The sequence below is a fragment of the Salvelinus fontinalis genome, chromosome 19 (assembly GCF_029448725.1).
Source record: "Salvelinus fontinalis isolate EN_2023a chromosome 19, ASM2944872v1, whole genome shotgun sequence".
NCBI classification, from domain to species: domain Eukaryota; kingdom Metazoa; phylum Chordata; class Actinopteri; order Salmoniformes; family Salmonidae; genus Salvelinus; species Salvelinus fontinalis.
The window spans coordinates 15,164,149-15,185,710 of NC_074683.1; the positions used below are offsets into that span (position 1 = coordinate 15,164,149).

Below are 21,562 nucleotides of genomic sequence, written 5' to 3' on the forward strand. Positions count from 1 at the left end.
GGTCCGGTATTTCCGGCGCCACCTCCCCGCCCCAGCCTAGTACCTACAGTGCCTACACTACGCACTAGGCTACCAGTGCGTCTCCTGAGCCCTGTTCCTCCTCCACGCACTCTCCCTGTAGTGCGTGTATCCAGTTCGGTGCCTCCAGTTCCGGCACCACGCACTAAGCCTCCTGTGCGTATCCAGAGCCCTGTACACACTGTTTCTTCTCCCCCTACTAATCCTAATGTGCTTGTCCTCAGCCCGGTGTCACCAGTGCCGGTACCACGCACCAGGTATAGAGTGGGCTTTGAGAGTACAGTGTGCCCTGTCCCTGCTCCCCGCACTAGTATGAAGGTGCGTGTCCTTAGCCCGGTGCCTCCAGTTCCGGCACCACGCACCAGGTCTACAGTGCGCCTTATCCGGCCAGAGCCATCCGTCTCACCAGCGCCATCTGAGCCATCCGTCTCACCAGCGCCATCTGAGCCATCCGTCTCCCCAGCGCCATCTGAGCCATCCGTCTCCCCAGCGCCGTCTGAGCCATCCGTCTGCAATGAGCCTGCAAAGCCGCCCGTCTGCCATGAGCCTGCAAAGCCGCCCGTCTGCCATGAGCCTACAGAGCCGTCCGCCAGACAGGAGCCGCTAGAGCCGCCCGCCAGACAGGAGCCGCTAGAGCCGCCCGTCAGACAGGATCTGCCAGAGCCGCCAACCAGACAGGATCTGCCAGAGCCGCCAACCAGACAGGATCTGCCAGAGCCGCCAACTAGACAGGATCTGCCAGAGCCGCCAACTAGACAGGATCTGCCAGAGCCGCCAGCCAGCCATGAGCGTCGAGAGCCGTCAGCCTGCCATGAGCGTCGAGAGCCGTCAGCCAGCCATGAGCGTCGAGAGCCGTCAGCCTGCCATGAGCGTCGAGAGCCGTCAGCCTGCCATGAGCGTCCAGAGCCGTCAGCCTGCCATGAGCGTCGAGAGCCGTCAACCTGCCATGAGCGTCGAGAGCCGTCAGCCTGCCATGAGCGTCGAGAGCCGTCAGCCAGCCATGAGCGTCGAGAGCCGTCAGCCTGCCATGAGCGTCCAGATTCGTCAGTCAGCCAGGAGCTGCCCTTCAGCCAGAAATGGCTATATACCCAGAACTGCCCCTCAGTCCAGAGCTGTCTCTCTGTCCGGAGCTGCCTTTCAGTCCGGAGTTGCCCCTCTATTATGATCTCCCTCTCTATCTTGATCTACCTCTTTATTCTTATCTATCCCTCTGTCTTGATTTATTCCTCTGTCCCGGTGCTGTCCCTGTCATGGATGTTACAAGGAGGATTTTGTGGGATATGGGTGGACATTTTTAGGGGTAGATGGAGGTTGGGATTGACTATGGTGGGGTGGGGACCTCGCCCGGAGCCTGAGCCACCACCGTGGTTAGATGCCCACCCAGACCCTCCCCTAGATTTTGTGCTGGTGCGCCCAGAGTTCGCACCTTATGGGGGGGGTTATGTCACGTTCCTGACCTATTTATGTTAGTTTGTTATGTGTGTTAGTTGGTCAGGACGTGAGGTTGGGTGGGCATTCTATGTTTTCTGTTTCTGTGTTGGTTTTGGGTTGCCTGGTATGGCTCTTAATTAGAGGCAGGTGTTTGGCGTTCCTCTAATTAAGAGTCATATTTAGGTAGGCGTTGTCACAGTGTTCGTTGTGGGTGATTGTCTTCCGTGTCTGTGTAATTGTTTGCACCATACGGGACTGTTACGGTTTGTTCGGTTTGTGTAGTCTATTGTCCTATTCGTGCGTTCTTCTTGTTTTATGTAAGTTCGTCGTATAGGTCTGTCTACACCGTTTTGTTGTTTTGTTAGTTTATACAAGTTCGTGTCTTTGTTAAATAAATATGTGTTCAAACTTCGCTGCGCCTTGGTTCCCTCAATACTCCTCTTCTTCCGAAGATGAAGAGGAGGAGGAATGCCGTTACAAAAATGGAATGAGTTGTTTAAATGAGTTGTTTAAAAACATAAAAATAAATTACTTTTTGGATAATCACTCAGCACTAATAGACAGCAAGAGACTGTCATAATTATTATGGTACAAAATAGAATGACAAAATACAGTTACCTGCTATTAAAAAAGACGAAGTCCGAGTCTGGATCACAATTTTTATTTACAAATGTTATTGAACAACATTTGCCTCAATCCCATATATTATATATTTTTTCTCTGGCAAAAATTATCTTAACATCTCAAATGTATAAGATTCACTCTATTAATGAGAAAGAACAACAACTCCCCATTAATTGCTCACTCTCTCTAACCAACCATGCCCGTTTTTTAATATCTTTTGAATCCATTTAAATCTAAATAATCTTCCCACCATCACAAACAAAAAAGGCACAGGTGAAATGGAACCCCAAAGGAGAAGAAAATGCAGGCTTCCCTCAGCCTAGCACGAAACTCTTCCGTTTCTGAAATATGAAGTAATCAGGATCAATAACCTTATGGACAACACCAACATCAATTTCCAGTATTATTTCCAGCTAGGTTTGCAAAATTCCCCAAACCCTCCATCTGGGATTTCTGAAAAACCTGGGAACTTTTGGAAAGTTTTCAGAATTTTCCAACCCTATTTCCAGGTAAAACTCTCAAACCTGCAGGTGCATGCACATCCCTCAAAATGTGTACAAGCAATCGGCAATAATAATAATACTTTGAAAAAAACATGTTAACTTTTTTTTCTCAATCTCACCCTCTCATGGATACAGTAATACGAAATAATAAGATAGTAGTTCATTGAAGAAAAAGGGCTTTTTGCAGAATCATAATATACATTGAATACATCTAAAGTTGTCATCTAGCAAAGTGTTACGGCTTGTTGTCGTGATTGCAGTGTTCATGGGTTGTTGTCAAGAATGGTCTCTTCCTCAATCTGCTGTAGTACAGCGATGTCACATGGAGGTTGGCTGTCCAGCTAGAGGGGAAAGAATATAGAGGTTATAACACAATACCAAATGATACTATTCGATAACACAAACGCAGCATATCACTAAACGACACAACTAAACATAATATAACTGACACAACAGAACACATAGTAACAGGAACCTTGTTACTATTGGCAACACTGGTCAAATATGACTATGGAGTTTTACAATCTTGTTGCCGCACTTTTCAACTGGTACCCAGCTGAAGTCAAACTCACTTTTGAATCGCATGTAGCAGGAGTTACAGTAGAGCTGTCGGTTCCGTATTCTGACCTCAGCGCCGGCCTCTGATCCTCCCAGGTCGCACTTACAGTCAATGCACTGGAAGGTAGGGAGAGAGGGGAACGGTCAATGAGGGCTAGGCCAGATCCCTCACTCTCAGATGGGGAGTTGAGAGGACAGTTGCCCTCTGGAGGAAAGACGAGTTGCACAGACACAGAAGGAGCAGCCAATGGGAGAGCAGTAAGACATATACCCGCGGAGCCACAACCAGATAGACAGAGCCAATGAGAAACACCTGACACTTGACTGACAGCCAGACAGAGAAACCATTGAGATGAGTGAAACTGTGAGTTCAAGCCCAAGCATACATGTAGGGACTTTTGGAAGCTTGTTGTGATGTCAGAAGCCCCCGGATGAATTCATAAAAAATGAAGTGTGTTGGTGTTAGGAAATAGTAAGGTGAAGGATTGATTAGTGTGGTTTAGAACAAATGCAGTCAGATTTCATGACACATTCAGAAAACCATGAAAACAATGTGCCATTTCTGTAGCAATTTATATAGCTTAGGGAATTTGGAAGATAGTGTATTTTTCAATTAACTGAAAAGTTAGTGGAAACATTACTCCAGTCAATATCATTGGAAGTTACGATCCGCTTTGGACTTCTGTTTCCTTGGTTTTTTATGTGCCGTTATACAGGATCGGGCCAGGTTGTGATCCCTTCATGCGTTTTAGGTTAGTAAGACGTTGATCAGGGTCATGGTATCCATATTAGGACAGCCTCATTCTGTTGATCAGGTTAGTAGGACAGCCTCATTCTGTTGATCAGGTTAGTACTGAGATGACAAGGCAGGTTTAGTCTCTGTAATGGATCAATCACGACCTCAGTCTCCAGTTCAGGGAGGTCTGGTCTTGAAATTTGAACTCTCACCTTGAAACAGGTCAAATGATAACAGAGTCCCAGGGACTCGATGATCATGGCGGCTCCCTTGCCCAGCGCTGTCTCACAGAACGTACAGATTTTCTTGCCACTCACTGACCTGAGATTACAGATCACAGAACCATGACTAGACTGGAGAACCCAGAACACACACACAGACTGGATAACCGAGATTACATTTACATTTTAGTCATTTAGCAGACGCTCTTATCCACAGTATCATGTTGTGGGGGTGCTTTGCTGCAGGACGGACTGGTGCGCTTTACAAAATAGATAGCATCATGAGGCAGGAAAATTATGTGGATATATTGAAGCAACATCTCAAGAGTTCAGTCAGGAAGTTAAAGCTTGGTCGCAAATGGACAATGACCCCAAGCACACTTCCAAAGTTGTGGCAAAATGGCTTAAGGACAACAAAGTCAAGGTATTGGATTGGCCCTCACAAAGCCCTGACCTCAATCCTATAGAACATTTGTGGGCAGAACTGAAAAAGCATGTACGGGCAAGGAGGCATACAAACCTGACTCAGTTACACCATCTCTGTCAGGAGGAATGGGCCAAAATTCACCCAACTTATTGTGGGAAGCTTGTGGAAGGCTACCCAAAACATTTGACCCAAGTTAAACAATGTAAAGGCAATGCTACCAAATACCAGTTGAGTGTATGTAAACTTCTGACCCACTGGGAATGTGATGAAAGAAATAAAAGCTGAAATAAATCTGAAATAAATAAATTCTCTCTACTATTATTCTGACATTTCACATTCTTAAAATAAAGTGATGATCCTAACTGACCAAAGACAGGGAATTTTTCTTAGGATTAAATGTCAGGAATTGTGAAAAACTGAGTTTAAATGTATTTGGCTAAGGTGTATGTAAACTTCCAACTTCAACTGTATGTAAATGCAATATTTTATTTTTTATTTTTTGTTAAAACTGTCTAAAAAAACGTTTTTTTGCATTGTCATGATGGGTTATTGTGCATAGGTTGTTAGGGGAAAAAAACTATTTAATAAATCTTAGAATAAGGCTGTAACGTAACAAAATGTGGAAAATGTCAAGGAGTCTGAATACTTTCCGAATGCACTGTATAACATTATATTGGTCACAAAATGTTTTTTATTTTAATTTTAATTGAAAAACTAAGTCTTGAATCAGGTGTTTTGTGTATTAGTTCATAAACAATGTGACATGGAAGCGGTACATCGCACATCTATTCAACTATTTTGTAACCTGTATGGCACAGCTGTAATTTTTTTTGTCCTTAAAAGAAGTTGGCATAACTTTTTATTTATTACAATTTTCTTTAACCAATTTTGGTCTTTAATGCAGGGCCGACAGACAAGTTCCTTACCTTCTCCCCCTTACACTTGCCTCATCTCGTTTTGTGGTAATGCTGTAATCAGTTGGTTGTAATTTTGGATAGAGCAGACATTTGCATATATTTTTTCACGAATAGACATGTACTGTCCTTTCCATGGTAACTTTTTATAAAAATGTATTGTAGTGAGATCATTTATTTATTTCGGGATATGAATACCGAGTATGTCCAGTTCACAGTCAGACCATTTTATTGGTAAACTACACGATAATGTAAAAGTATGTCCAGTTCACAGTCAGACCATTTTATTGGTCAACTACACGATAATGTAAAAGTTGTATTTTTTAGCGATCCAACACGTAATCATTTGGTTGTAATCCAGAGGTTAGAAAAATGATCGAGATCCTCTATGAGGCTGTGCAGGGATCCAAATTGCAGATTTAAAAGAAAACAGGAATTGTCAAGGTGACACCTTTGTTTTTAAGCCCTGGATTTCTAAACCCTTGATATTATTGTTGGATCTGATTTTAACAGCTAACATTTCGATGGCCATAATAAATAGATATGCCGATAGTGGACAACCTTGTTTTACTCCTCCTGACAGTTTAATACTTTCTGAGAAGTAGTCATTATTTACTATTTTACACCTGGACTTACTTTCATAACTTTAAGCCATTGTATAAGAGATTCTCGAAAATTGGTGTTACCCGTTAACCCCAGATCTAGAATCAGACTTTTATTTCCAATATCTGACACTGTATCAGTGATTGATAGCAAATCTACCTACTCAGTTATTTTGGTAAGCAGTATTCTGCCATGTGATTGGACATTGGATGTTTTACCTGCTGCGTTGCTGCGAGGATTGGCGTGACTCGGGTTCGAGGCCAGGAGAAGGAGTGGGGGAGGAAGATGGCGATGGCGAGCATTGGGACCAGGAAGACGGGTTGCTCCCCCCGGCCCCTCTGAGGGAGCTCATGGAGAGGGAGGAGGGCAGGGTGGCTGAGCCGGGACGACCACCAACCCTGCTGCCGCTGTAGCCACCACCGCTGTAGCCACCATCACCGTAGAAGGATGTGGTGTTGAGGCCGGAAAGCTCTGAGTAAGGCCTGCTGTAGTTGGGGATGGACGAGGTTGACCACGATGAGTGCCAAGAAGAGCTGTGCGCAGTGTCCAGGTTGTCCAGAGACTCACCTCTGAAAAGTTGAACACATTAGTGGATGTTAGTGGGTTAGCGTAAGCACCCAAATATCCTGAATAGGACAGGCCAATATGTTTCTTACTTAGCCAACTATTTTGATATTGACTCCTCTGAAAACAGAAAACAGACTGGCATCCAAGGCTCGAGCCCAAAACTTTAAAGTAACTAAAAAAACTTTTACTCCATTTTTTATTGTCGGTTATATGGACACAGTTGGTACAAGTCACAAATCCATGGAAGATGTTTCAGAGTCATGTGGCGCTATCCTAATACGGACAGCGTACCATAGGCCAGCGGAGCCCCAGGAGAGCCCCTGCTAGAGTATACCTTCTGATGGGGCCAGTGAGGCTGGCTTAACCCTATCTATCATTCAACACACACAGTGTACTGTACTGATCCACCACCCCCACACCCCCAGGCCAGCGGAGCCACTGTCGAGCACCTGCTGATGAGGCTGGCAGTGGGGTCCTTGCTGGTGGTAGTGTGCTGGCGGATCCAGCTTTTGTCTGTGGTCAGTTGGGTCTTCTTCTTCATCTCCTGCAGGATCTGCTGCCTCTCTAACTCTGCCTGGGACAGGCTCTGCTGGCCATTCCTCCACGATGCCTCGTCCAGCCCACCGCTGCTAGTCACTGTGGACCAATGAGAGAGGAGAGGGAGTCAGTAAATAAAGATGAGAGCCAATGGGAGAGGAAGGAGTCAGGAGATGAGAGCTTATGATTTATCCATCGGTCAGGAATCAAACAATCAGGAAACAACAATACGACCAGTGATTCATGATCAAGACAGTTTGTAAAATCTGGAAGTGTCTGACTCTGCATGCCAAACTCGATTGATCGGCTGAACTGGGTTGCTTAATTGATTGGGTTCTGCATTGATTAGACAGGAGTGGTCAGGAGCGGTCGAGGAACGGCAAAGTCCGTGAACCACACCTCTTTCTGGTTCTCTGTATCGCATGGCATTCAGGATGTTTCTCCTCTCCAACTCCAGCTCGGACACGGCCTGAAGACTCTGGGCCTTTTTGTCTGCTTTACGTCTCAACTCCTCCTCCAGTAACTTCTGGGCCATGCCCCCCGAGCGGCTGTACCAGCCTGGGCACAGTGTGTTCACACTCACTTACACAGTGGCACAGACACAAACCACTAGCTTGGCTAAAAGTGTCTGGGTACAGCCTCTACAGATACAGATGACACTCACTGACTTCTATTCATAGAGTCGCACTGTTGCCTTTGTGATGAACATTCTACAGTCACTGCAGCCATATTGTAGGTTTGATGAAAACGTGCGATGCCAAATATGGTTCTTCATGTTCAGTGGGGTCTTTCTAACATATCATTAACATTACATCCAAAAAGTCAGATTTCGTAACCTAATACAATAATAAGCACAGAGCTCTGTTGAAAGTGCTTATGCCGCTTTCTCGCAGCGATTTTAAATGTCGTGGTGGTTGTCTGCAATGTTGTTTCCGCTGGTTGCAAAAAGCCAAATTAACACAAACTGAATACATTTAAAAAGCTTTGAAAATGAAAAGCTTGCGGTACGCTCAGTGGCGCAATCTTTGGAAAACAACAGGAATTTCACATTAAGCGTCCCCAGAACTATCTATATTACCTCTCTGGTTTTAAGACCTTCCGGATTCGATAAGAAAGATGACTAGTTAAAAGGTGAGCCTGTCAGTTAGCCTTAATTCTTGCACAGCATCCTGCCTAGCTGACACAATGCTATTTTCCAAAATATTAACAATTCTTTCCCCTCTGGCCTCCTTTAAATCACACTAATTTTGGCCATCCTACAAGGGTAAAAATTCCAATAACTTTTGAATGGATTATGATAGAGACATGAGGTTTGGACCATTGGTTTTCTGAGAGGAGTATCTGCACAATTATATTATTTACCAATTGTTCAAAAGATCTGTTTTTGATTGGACACCGTACATATTGGTGACCGACTGATGACTGATGCCCAGTCATTCTGAATGGAGGCTAATGACTGTTTCATCTAAATTATACTATAGTGGCATGGAAATATGATATTGCTAAAGTAGGCAAATAATTAGTAGGACAACTTTATTTTCTAATTTACTTTAGAGAGATGGCAATGTTGCCATTTGCTAGAACAGTTTTCAAAAATGCAGTGCTGTCCCCTCAATCTAAGCTAGCTAAAGTTATACTGCACCTAAAGTCAATCTGGTGATATAAAAAGAATGACAAGACGTTCCTACTAATTATTTTCCTCCTTTTGAAATGGCATTGTGTTTCCATAATGCACTTTAGATGAAATCTTCATCAGCACCCATTGAGAATGTTCAAGAGAACGAACGTTCAACACAATGAAAAAGTGCAACCCATGAATTGCCAAACGCACGCTAGTGCCACGGCAGGCGCACACACACACACACACACGACACCAGCTTCCCTTGCTAATGTGAGCAGCTAAATAATGTGTGGTTCAACTTCCACCGAAGGTGATCCATGCCTCCTGTCAATAAGGATGAATGAATATTGATGAAGACATAGATGAGGACATAAATAATAATACATTATTCTAATTAATCCCCACTGACTTTTAGTCTCTGGTTTCTCCACGTCGTCTAGCTCTGGAGCAGATTTGGACTTTGCCCTGCAAGACACAAAAAACACATCATTTGCAAATGATCAGTAATATTAATTATCTCTCAAATCAATGTACACTGGAAAACAGATTAATTTGTACAGATTAAATGGTACCCTATTCCCTACATACTGTAGTGCACTACATTTGACAGGGTCCATATGGCTCTGGTCAAAAGTAATGCACTATATTGGGAATAGGGTGCCATTTAAGACACGGCCCAGGTTAATGGGGACATGGTTAAGTATTGACTCTTAGAATATACTGTATTAGTTATAGGCTGACGCATGCCTTGTACTTGCTAGTAAGGGAACGCTCAACATTTTCAGAACTGGGACCCAGAGAAAAATGTGGGAAGGCCATGTTTTTTCAATTTTAGTCAGTCGGAGGGTTTAGTATTTATTTATTTTTGTCCAGGGGAGGGTGAAGTAATTTATAATCGATTACATTTCAATATTGGTCAATGTTGCCCTTCATCCCTGATTTTTTGCTGAACGCGCAATATCAGGTGCGCCTGTGGTCTCAATCAAATGATCCATAGCATACATGGGGCGGCAGGTAGCCTAGTGGTTAGAGAGTTGGGCCAGTAACCGAAAGGTTGCTAGATCGAATCCCTGAGCTGACAAAGTAAAAATCTGTCATTCTGCCCCTGAAAAAGGCAGTTAACCCACTGTTCCTAGGCTGTCATTGTAAATAAGAATTTGTTCTTAACTGACTTGCCTAGTTAAATAAAGGTTAAAAAAATTAATACTATAGGCTATAAGCCTGGACTATAAGAAATACATGCTCGAGAAGCACAGCGCAAAGTTACATTTTTAAGAAAATGTACTTCCTGCCCGAGTTTTTGCACTGCTGGTGTAAATAAAATGAGGCTACACTGCATGCACACTGTAGTGGATCGGCTATCCCAAACATGAGCTCTGGCTGGCCTGCTCTGGCTGATGTAAAACATGTTGTGCTGTGTAGCCTACGGTGGCACTTCAGGAGTAACAATCAATCGGAGATGGACAGCACACGTGTGCTGAAAGTAGGCTGAACTCCAGAAGGCCAAATTTAATTTAAACAATTTTCATTTTAATTTAACTAACAACAATAGGGCTTTGTGTTGGAGCCTATTAAGAAACAGGGAGGGAGGCCTACCTGTTTAACAGATGAAATGATAGGCTACTATACATGATTTGTCACCCAATTCCTTCTTGGTCGACTCATAACATCTCTGCGCATTACTAGTGGCGAGGTAGGCTAAATATGATAGGCTAAAGATGCCTAATAGGCCTAATTAAAAGGATGGTGATAAAGGAACCGAACTATGCTGGGTAGAGCATTCCCAGAGCTCATGCTTGAGCGGCACCAGAGTGAAATTGGAGATGGAAATTGGAGATGAATGAGATGGAGTGGGAAATGGGAGCCAACTTTTTTTGGAGTGTTGACCCACTGCGCCAAATGAAGCACGTGGGACGCCCCAATCCACTCAGCTCACATGCTCTGGTGTTGCACCAAAAAAATATTATGCTCGTCTCCAGTCATGTAAAATGACGTAGAATTGCACGAAATGTGTTCATAAAAGGCTAGATTTTATGGAAACAGTTAAGTTTAGTGGAATACCCACAGTCATACTGTGTGTTTGTCTGTTTGCGACGGAGGAAAAGCCATGGCCATTCTAATGCATGCACACATGCACAATAGGCCTGGGTTTCAAACACTTGAAAAATCCTATCAAAAACTTGATCTGCGCAGGTTTGAGCTTGACTGGCTTTAATACACCATTGGAACAGTCCAAAATCTGCAGACCCCGCCTATTTCCCATCTGGCTCTCAAGGCAGACTGAAGCAAACGCTCAAAGTATTTGAAAGGTTTTTCGAATATTCTCACCCTGGTCTGACTCACACACACACAACGGATGTCTAGGCTGGACCTTGGCATACACACACTGACCTGTCTGCCATTGATATCTCAGGCTGGACCTTGGCATAGCCACGGGAGTCCCTCACCCTGCCATCCAGCAGAGAAAGGGTTACGGGGTTACAGCAGTAGCAGAGAGAATATAGATACGGGATAGGGGATACAGACAGAAACGGAGAGAGGGGGTACAGAGACAGACAGACATGGACAGACGGACAAAGAGAGAGAACAAAACACAGGAAGACCATTAGTGGGAGTTTGAGGTTACTACTCAATGTAAAGTAGACAATAGTGCAGGCAAAAAAATGCAATGATGCAATGATAATGTTTACAATAAGACTTTGAAGATTAAAGCACAGATTTTACACACACAAATCTCAAAGCATTAAAAGCACTTTAAGATAATTGCTGTAATGACAAAAGTCAAGATCGACGGGCTAGAATAAAAAATATACACTATATATACAAAAGTATGTGGACACACCATCAAATTAGTACATTAAATTGGTCATGTAGTGTATAATAAATGTAAATAAAACCTTGGCTCTATAAGATGGTAACTAGCATAAGGCAGGCACTAGATCCTCAAACATTTGAAACTATGATTTACAAACAAAGAAGCCATTGAACAGAATCAAGTAAAAAAAATATATTTTGCAGTTGCTATAGTATACGGTATTGTTGATATCTTTGCCTTCATTTTTCTTATTTTTCTCTTTTTCTTTATTTTCTAATCCTTACATTTAGTTTAAAACTGTACATGTAAGACGATGGAAATGGTATTTTGTTTCTTTTGATATTTTTTATTTATTTATTTATTAGTGTACTTGCTTCAGCAAGACCACTGCTGTTATCTGGCATACTTCTCTTTATTAGTGTGCTTGCTGAAAGTACTTAACTCAGCTTGAACTCTAGATTTGCCAATTTCTCCTTCTTCCACTACCATAAAAATATATATACTGAACAAAAATAAAATGCAACATGTAAAGTGAGCTGAACAATTTGTTTACATTCCTGTTAGTGAGCATTTCTCCTTTGCTAAATTAATCCATCCACCTGACAGGTGTGGCATATCGATAAGCTGATTAAACAGCATGATCATTACACAAGTGCACCTTGTGCTGGGGACAACACCCCTCTAAAATGTGCAGTTTTGCTACACAACACAATGCCACAGATGTCTCAAATATTGAGGGAGCATGCACTTGGCATGCTGACCACACAAACTGTCAGAAACCGTCTCAGGGAAACTCATCTGGGTGTCTGTCGTACTCAGGGTCTTGACCTGACTGCAGTTTGCCGTTGTAACTGACTTCAGTGAGAAAAAGCTCACCTTCGACGGCCAATGGCACGCTGGAGAAGTGTGTTCTTCACAGATGAATCTCAGTTTCAACTGTACCGGGCAGATGGCAGACAGCGTGTATGGCGTCGTGTGGGTCAGCGGTTTGCTGATGTCATTGTTGTTGTGAACAGTGCCCTATAGTGTCGGTGGGTTTATGGTATGGGCATAAGTTAAGCACAAGTTAAGCACAACGAATACAATTGCATTTTATTGATGGCAATTTGAATGCACAGAGATACTGTGACATGATCCTGAGGCCCATTGTCGTGCCATTCATCCGCCGCCATTACCTCATGTTTCAGCATGATAATGCACGGCCCAATGTTGCAAAGATCGGTACTGAAAATTGGAAGCTGAAAATGGCCCAATTCTTCCATGGCCTGCATACTCAACAGACACGTACCCATTGAGCATGTTTGGATCGACAGCGTGTTCCAGTTCCCACCAATATCCAGCAACTTCACACAGCCATTGAAGAAGACTGGGACAACATTCCACAGGCCACAATCAACAGCCTGATTAACTCTATGCGAAGGAGCTGTGTCACGCTGCATGATGGTGGTCACACCAGAGACTGACTGGTTTTCTGATCCACGCCACCTACTTCATTATTTTTTTTAAGGTATTTGTGACCAACAGATGCATATCTGTATTCCCAGTCATGTAAAATCCATAGATTAGGGCCTAATTAATTTCTTTCAACTAACAGATTTTCTTATATGAACTGTAAGATCTTTGAAATGATTGTATGTTGCGTTTATATTTTTGTTCACTGTGTATTTGGACTGCACGCAAATATTCTTCAAGAAATTAACTGGGTGGGATGGGAAGGAGGAATTATGGAAAAGAAAAAATACGATATTATTGCAATTCTCTATCACTGTAAACATCTAAACAAAAAAATCTGGGTGAAAATAAAAATAATTCCTGTTATGTATACAGAAGATCAAAATAAAAATGCATTGAAATGGAAGGTGGACCATCATCTAAAAGTTGCTTTGTTTATCTACATAATCAATTTCAAATACTTTAGGATAATTTGGGCATGATGTACAATATAGGTCCCATGACATGCATTGGATTTGTGCCATAAATGCTAAAACGTTAGCATTTGAAAGCAGTGCCAGGGAAACTAAACCAAAGCATAGATTGATGTGATACCTTGTCTATAGACTGCTTAAGGAAACCAATATGTAATTTTGTAATTTGGGTGAAATTTCCCTTTGAAGAAAATATTATTATTATTAACCATTGCTTCTGTTCCTGCATTCTGGCATTCTCCATGTGTTGTTGATTAGCAGCCTCTTGGTGCCTCCTCTCCTCCTCCCTCTCTTCCTCCTTCCTCCTTTGCCATCTCAGCTCCTCCTCTTTCCTCTGTCTCCTCTCCTCCTCCTTTTGCTTCTCCCTCTTCCTCTCCTTCTGAAGATGCAGTAGATCTCGCTCCTCCGTTCTCATCCTCTCCTCCTGGCATCGCTGCTCTTCCTCCATTCTCCTCTTCTCTTCCTCCTGTCTTCGCTGTGCCTCCTCCTCTTCCCTCCTCCTCCTCCTCTCTTCCTCCTGGTCCTCCCAGGGCGGGATGGGCTGGCGGAGAGGGCAGAGTAGGCTGATACTCTTGCTGCTCGGCTCCTGAGGAATAGACAGTAAAGGGATAAAGCCAAAGTCAGAGTTTGTGCCTCAGTTTACTACCAGAAAATGATGTTTTGGTTCCTCACTTCTTGGTGGTGTCTGCCCCCGTCAGTCACAGCATCCTGCTGGGCCCGACGCCACTCCTCATCCAGTTTCTCCTGGTCACGACTGTATTTTTCCTGTTTACAAACACACACACACAGTTTCTCTGGAGCTTTGGTCACCCGCCCCCTGTACTTACTGACAACAACTTTTAATCACAATCAAACAACAGGTAGGCCTGATCACACACAGAGATGAGACAGCTTACAGGGAGGTGGTCAGAGACCTGGCAGTGTGGTGCCAGGACAACAACCTCTCTCTCAACATCAGTAAGACCAAGGGGCTTGTCGTAGACTACAGGAAGCAGGAAGAATAGAGCAGGGTCGAGAGCTTCAAGTTCCTTGTTGTCCACATCAGTAAGGACTTAACATGGTCCACACACACCCACACAGTTGTGAAGAGGACACGAAAGCGCCTCTTCCCCGTCAGGAGGTTGAAAAGATTGGGCATGGGCCGCAGATCTTCAAAAAGTTATACAGCTGCACCATTGAGAGAATGGCTGAATCACCACTTGGTATGGCAACTGCACCGCCCTCGACCGCAAAGTGCTACAGAGGGTGGTGCGGGCGGCCCATGCCATCCAGGACAGCCAAGCTCCATGCCATCCAGGACCTCTATACCATGCAGAAGGCCTGAAAAATTGCCAAAGACTTCAGCCACCCAAGCCATAGACTGTTCTCTCTGCCTCCGTCCGGCAAATGATACCGGAGCATTGGTTCTCGAACAAACAGGCTCCGAGACAGCTTCTACACCCAAACCATAAGACTGCTAAATAGTTAATCAAATGGTTATCCGGACTATCTGCAATGACCCTATCTTGCACGGACTCTATGCACACTCACAAGACTCTACCCACACACACTCTCACGCAAACCCCAACACACACACACACACACACACACACACACACACACACACAGTGTATAAAACATTAGGAACACCTTCCTAATATTGAGTTGCACCCCATTCTACCCTTAGAACGGGGCATGGACTCTACAAGGTGTCGAAAGCATTCCACAGGGATGCTGGCCTATGTTGACTCTAATGATTCCCACAGTTGTGTCAAGTTGGTTGGATGTCCTTTGGGTGTTGGACCATTCTTGATACACACGGGAAACGGTTGAGCGTGAAAAACCCAGCAGCATTGCAGTTCTTGACGCATTCAAACCGGTGTGCCTGCCACCTACAGTGGTTTTTCCTTTAAAAGCTTTGAGCTCATGCCGCGACCGTTAGTGGTAGATGGTGGCATTCTGTCATTGCACCACACTATCACAAGGGGGAGTCACAACGCTGATCTATCGTTAGTCTAAACTGTGGCACAAATTGACTATCTTTTTGTAAATTATTGGAGGTGTTTTTAGTCCGAGAGTCTCTCTTCACTGTCACTAGAGTCCTGCATCAGGCAACAACAACACAAATGTTGGCGGTGGCCCTGGAGTCGAGAGACCCGGGTAAATACAAAAGGGGGAATTACACTTGACATGTGGACTGATGATTTCGAAAAATAGGCACGGTTGGCTTTTTGTTTCTCTTCCTCTAAAAACAGAAATAAATCATTCTAAATAACAAACTGGATTTATTTACCAGTGTGAAAGATTTATAGTCCCTCGATATAAAGTGAGTTCTTCTTTGCTGTTGTGAAGAAGTCTTTAATAAAGAAATGTTTAATCTGCTCATGTGTGATCAATTATTTTTGACATTGTGGTTTCAATGAATAATGTAAACAAAATAAATCAAATAAATCCTATTCATAATGAATAGGATTTATTTGTTGCAAGCTTCATTATAATTTTTTTACTTACTATATTACGTATTGGATCACAAAAAATATAACTTTTACATTACCGTGTAGTTTACCAATAAAATGAACTGACAGGGATGTGGACATACTCGGTATACATATCCCGAAAGAAAGAAATGATCTCACTCCAACAATTTTTAATAGAAAGTTCGTAAAAAATAGTTATGATCTTGCTACCTGTCCATTTGTGGAAAAATCACCCTGAATAACTCTTTAGTCAAATCAAAGTTGACCTATTTGCTTATGTTTTTGCCTACACCTACTGATTCTGTGATTACCAAACATCATATAACCGCAAAATATTGGATAAAGCACTTACAGAAATCTGGCTGTTTTTTTAAATTTTGCTATTGGAGTGACTAAATGTCTTACAATTGAATTTGAATTAACTGAATGATGAGTATGAAGAAGAAGAGAGTGATTGAATTTAAAACAATAGTGTAAGAATTGCTCTTCCTCTGTCTCGCACACACAAAAACAAAAAAAAACTTTTCCCCCACGTTGTCAGAAGAAGCTATAACTGGACAATGTAACATGCATATAGACGCATATACGGTATTTGTTCATCAACATCTTTATGCGTTTTGTTGATAAAATGATAAAAAAAATACAAAATGCAGATGTTTATTTCAACTACATCATTTAAGGCAGACCAGCAGAAAGAGAAACATTCTCTGGAGGGCAGAGATACAGGCCACAGATCCAGAGCCACGCGGCATTGGCGCAAGGCGGAGAATGACGCGTTGAAGAGGGTGAAGAACGAAATGGAGTCAATCAATCCATGCCAGGCACACCTGTGAGCTCTGAAACTCCACCTCCGGCGGGCAGAGGCAACAAATGTGACGGGTTAGTCAGGTCATCGGTTCACCCTGACATCTCCATTCCTCTTCTGACAACGGAACTTGACAAACTGCTCACCAGGCACAGCAAGGGCCGTCTGGACCGGTCTGCTGTTCTGCTAATCCAAGCACGTGTAACCGAAGAGAGATACCATGAGTGGACACAGAATACCAACTGGGATGGATCCAGAGGCAAATGTGGCTTACCAGTGAATCTCTGAGTGTTTATCGTGAATACTGTCTCAGAGGTTTCTGTCCATGACTGATACAACCCGAAAAAGCATTAAAGACAGAGTTAATGAGTACTTGAGGTCACCGAGAAAGTCTGGATATGGCCTGCTCTCCCTTATGTAAGGAATTAGGCACTTTACTATGTTTACAGTTAACATCTCATTGTCCTGTTGTTTTTAGTCAGACTGCACAGTAGCCTAATAAACATATGCAATTTAAAATAGTTATTTTATCGAATTCAATAGTATATATAATATATAATACCACTGTAAAGGCTGTGTTTTTATTTTTAGTTCTCCTCTAGGGTTTTGCCTGTGCTTAAGCTCCATTCAGTTATTTTTTATCCTGTTAAACTCCCCAGTTCTTAATGATTACAAGCATACACATAACACGATGCAGCCACCACTATGGTTAAACATATGACGAGTGGTACAAAGTAATGTGTTGTATTGGATTTGTCCCAAACACAACACTTTGTATTCAGGACAAAAAGTGAATTGCTTAGCCACATTTTTTGCAGTATTACTTTAGTGCCTTGTTGCAAACAGGATGCATGTTTTGGAATATTTTTTATTCTGTACATGCTTCCTTCTTTTCACTATCAAATAGGTTAGCATTGTGGAGTAACTACAATGTTGTTGTTCCATCCTCAGTTTTCTCCTATCACAGTGGTTTTAAAGTAACCATTGGCCTCATGGTGAAATCCCTGAGTGGTTTCCTTCCTCTCCGGCAACCGAGTTAGGAAGGACGCCTGTATCTTTGTAGTGACTGGGTGTATTGATAAACCATCCAAAGTGTAAATAACTTCACCATGCTCAAAGGGATATTTAATGTATGCTTTCTTTATTTACCCATCTACGAATAGGTGCCCTTCTTTGCGAGGCATTGGAAAACCTCCCTGGTCTTTGTGGTTCAATCTGTGTTAGAAATTCACTGCATGTGTGGGGTGCAGAGAGTCTAATTCACTTAGTATGTGTCTTGTTAAGCACGTTATTACTCCTGGACTTTAGGTTTAACTTAACAAAGGGGTTGAATACTTATTGACTGAAGACAATTTAAATTTAATTTGTAGAAAAGAAAAAAAAACATAATTCCACTTTGACATTATGCGGTATTGTGTGTAGGCCAGTGACCAAAAATCTAAATGTAATCAATTTTAAATTCAGGCTGTAACATCAATAAATTATGGAAAAAATCAAGGGGTGTGAATACTTTCTGAAAGTCCAAATATCTCATACCCCTGCACATTTATGTATTACTGGTAAACAAGAATAGCTTTATTCTTGTTTATTAATTTTTTTTGTACTTTATTCCTCATGTTTTCTTTCTCATTTTCAACTGTAAATCACTGGGAAAGGGCTTGTAAGTAAGCATTTCAAGTCTACACGGGTTGTAATTGGCGCATGTGACAAATATCATTTGATTTGAGATATATACTGAACATAAATATAAATGCAACAATTTCAACGATTTTACTGAGTAACAGTTCCTATAAGGAAATCTGTCACCTGAAATAAATTCCTTAGGACCTAATCTATGGATTTCTCATGGCTGGGCAGGGGGACAGCCACGGGTGGGCCTGGGAGGGGCACTTCCAAGCCAGGCCCACCCACTGGGTAGCCAGATGAGAATGAGTTTCTCTCCACAAAAGTTTTTTTATTACAGACAGAAATACTCCACAGTTTCATCAGCTGTCTGGGTGGCTGATTTCAGATGATCCCGCAGGTGAAAAAGACGGATGTGGAGGTCCTGGGCTGGCATGGTTACACATGGTCTGCGGACCTACTGCCAAATTCTCTAAAATGACGTTGCAGGCGGCATATGGTAGAGAAAATAACAAATTCTCTGGCAACAGCTTTGGTGGACATTCCTGCAGTCAGCATGCCAATTGCGCACTCCCTCAAAACGTGAGACATCAGTGGCATTGTGCTATGTGAGAAAACTGCACATTTTAGAGTGGCCTTTTATTGTCCACAACACAAGGTACACCTGTGTAATGATGATGCTGTTTAATCCGCTTCTTGATATGACACACCTGTCAGGTGGATGGATTATCTTGGCAAAGGAGAAATGCTCACTAACAGGGGTGTTTTTTTTTTTTTTTTTTTTTTTTTTTTTACCGTTATTTTACCAGGTAAGTTGACTGAGAACACGTTCTCATTTGCAGCAATGACCTGGGGAGTAGTTACAGGGGAGAGGGGGATGAATGAGCCAATTGTAAACTGGGGATTATTAGGTGACCATGATGGTTTGAGGGCCAGATTGGGAATTTAGCCAGGACACCGGGGTTAACACCCCTACTCTTACGATAAGTGCCATGGGATCTTTAATGACCTCAGAGAGTCAGGACACCCGTTTAACATCCCATCCGAAAGACGGCACCCTACACAGGGCAGTGTCCCCAATCACTGCCCTGGGGCATTGAGATATTTTTTAGACCAGAGGAAGGAGTGCCTCCTACTGGCCCACTGTTAACAAATGTGTGCACCAAATTTGAGAGAAATAAGCTTTTTGTGTTTATACAACATTTCTGGGATCTTTTATTTCAGCTCATGAAACATAGGACCAACACTTTACATGTTGAGTTTATATTTTTGTTCAGTATAATTTCACAGTAGGTAAAGTGCCTTCGCTCATACAACAACTGACATCCCTGAAATCCTGACAAGGAAGAAATTACCATATTTTAGTCTACCAAAACCCAACAAAGGGCAATAGGAAGACAAGCTAGACGAATTACATAAGATCCATGACTAACAGGAGTCTACCTAACTCCTGATCATGAAAACATAAACAATCCCAGATGTTTCACCTCAAACCGCTCAGTTTGTTTTTACAAGCTGTATACTCCAGCTACGTCCCCCAAAGTAGGTGAACTTGGGTAGAAGCTTGGCAGAAAATCTATCCGTCTCACTAAGAAATTAGGCCGTTTGACCTGCGGGGAATATAGAGTGGAGGAACAACGAGCCTTGGCCTCTAGTCTACAGCTGCTCTGCAGGGGTCAGGTTGGACACCTTTTGAAGCAAGGTCTATGTAATGTAAAGTGGAACCAAATGTTCTACTGTGGACACAGATGCACATGAGCCCACACACATGATCCCACACACACACACACCTCAAAACAACCCCACCACCAACACACACTACAGTGTTTCACCTGTAGAAGTCTCTCCTGCTCTTTCTGCCATTTCTCCTGCCTCCGGCGCTCCTCCTCCAGGTCCCAGGACCAGTGGTTAGAGGAGGGAGCGATGGAGGGAACGGGCATCTGACGGAAGAGAGACATTGCCTTTATAGGTCAAACTTATCCTGCCATTACACTAATAACAACATTCTTTCCCCCTATCTGATGCTTGAATACAAGTAATTCAATCAACAAAACTACTTGAGTCTCCCCAACCCTTATACATATTTTCATGCATTTCACTAGTTTTTTATTTCATTGTTTATGTATTAACGTGCTACCCATGTACAGTATTTCAGTTTCTATGACTAAGATGAGAAGTACAAACTTGTACTTGAACTGTTCCACAGTAGGTTATTCCTTCCGTGAGCCTTTTCAAAGTGAGCCGCAGAGGACTCCGTCCACTCAAGTTATCATAATTATCATCCAGTTTCAAAGACTGTGCATTGTACAATACTCAACGACACAAAGGTTGGGGAATTTGGGCTAGTATTCTCTGCCCTGTAGTCAAGGTAACTGGGCAATCAAGGAGTTTAAGGGCGCAACGGATCCCGCCCCTCGGGTGGTAGTTAAATAACCCATAACTATTCCACACAGTAAAGATGTCACTCACAAAGAAGCGGTCATGCTCGAGAACACAGTTCAGAGCAAAAACCTCAACCACTTGTTTTAGAAGACAACATTTTGTACATTTTAAATAGTATTACTTACATCTGGTATCGCAGAATCTGATCCTCCTTGAAAGAATAACAAACATAATCAAATGGCTCTAATGTTTATAGTTATATCTCAGAGTGCTATACATCATTCAGTATGCTGCCAGGCCAAGTGCCCTGTTTTTATATTACAAAATACTATATTATTGCCACGTTTGTCAAGACAACTGAACGTTTGCTGAAGCGGACACAGACTGGCACCCAGGATAGATGTGATACATTTGTTTCAATGAAAACCTCAACTCTTGTCTGAGGTAGAGCTTGTGTTCAGATTTAAGTGTTTAAACTTCTAAAACTATTAAATGGTGTTAAAACTTTAACCAAACCCTCAGCTATAACTCGAGATGTTTTAAGATCAAGCCTGAAGCAAACAAAATGTATTTTTAAATTCACCTCCAGTGTTGCCAATAATGCCACAAGGATTCTACTTTTTGACAGAATACCAGTCTTGGATATTCTGTCAAATAGTAGGCACAAAAAGCACATCACACTAACTAGATTCAATGTATTAACATCTCATGAAAATCAAAATCATTTAAAAATAGATCACAACAAGCAAGCACAAGATGCAAACAGGAATAGGACACAAACATCCAAATAAGTCAC

The 21,562-nt window shown here is 42.6% G+C and overlaps 1 protein-coding gene across 3 annotated transcripts in view; it reads right to left on the reverse strand.

Annotated features, from left to right (window-relative positions):
* Positions 1-2,094: 2,094 nt before the first annotated feature.
* The window catches only part of LOC129816431 (LIM domain only protein 7-like), a 102,866-nt gene continuing 83,398 nt past the window's right edge, over positions 2,095-21,562 (reverse strand). For 2 of the 3 annotated variants that reach the window (XM_055870917.1, XM_055870919.1), the window contains 12 exons: positions 20,952-20,977; positions 20,217-20,324; positions 14,173-14,265; positions 13,710-14,086; positions 11,152-11,208; positions 9,170-9,225; positions 7,539-7,697; positions 7,052-7,238; positions 6,254-6,604; positions 4,083-4,191; positions 3,149-3,251; positions 2,095-2,917 (listed from right to left, as the gene is read on the reverse strand). In XM_055870917.1, coding sequence (XP_055726892.1) covers positions 2,895-2,917; positions 3,149-3,251; positions 4,083-4,191; positions 6,254-6,604; positions 7,052-7,238; positions 7,539-7,697; positions 9,170-9,225; positions 11,152-11,208; positions 13,710-14,086; positions 14,173-14,265; positions 20,217-20,324; positions 20,952-20,977 — 1,649 coding nt within the window. In that variant the 3' untranslated portion in view covers positions 2,095-2,894. The remainder of the gene's footprint in view (positions 2,918-3,148; positions 3,252-4,082; positions 4,192-6,253; positions 6,605-7,051; positions 7,239-7,538; positions 7,698-9,169; positions 9,226-11,151; positions 11,209-13,709; positions 14,087-14,172; positions 14,266-20,216; positions 20,325-20,951; positions 20,978-21,562) is intronic. The other variant, XM_055870918.1, reaches the window with a different exon arrangement.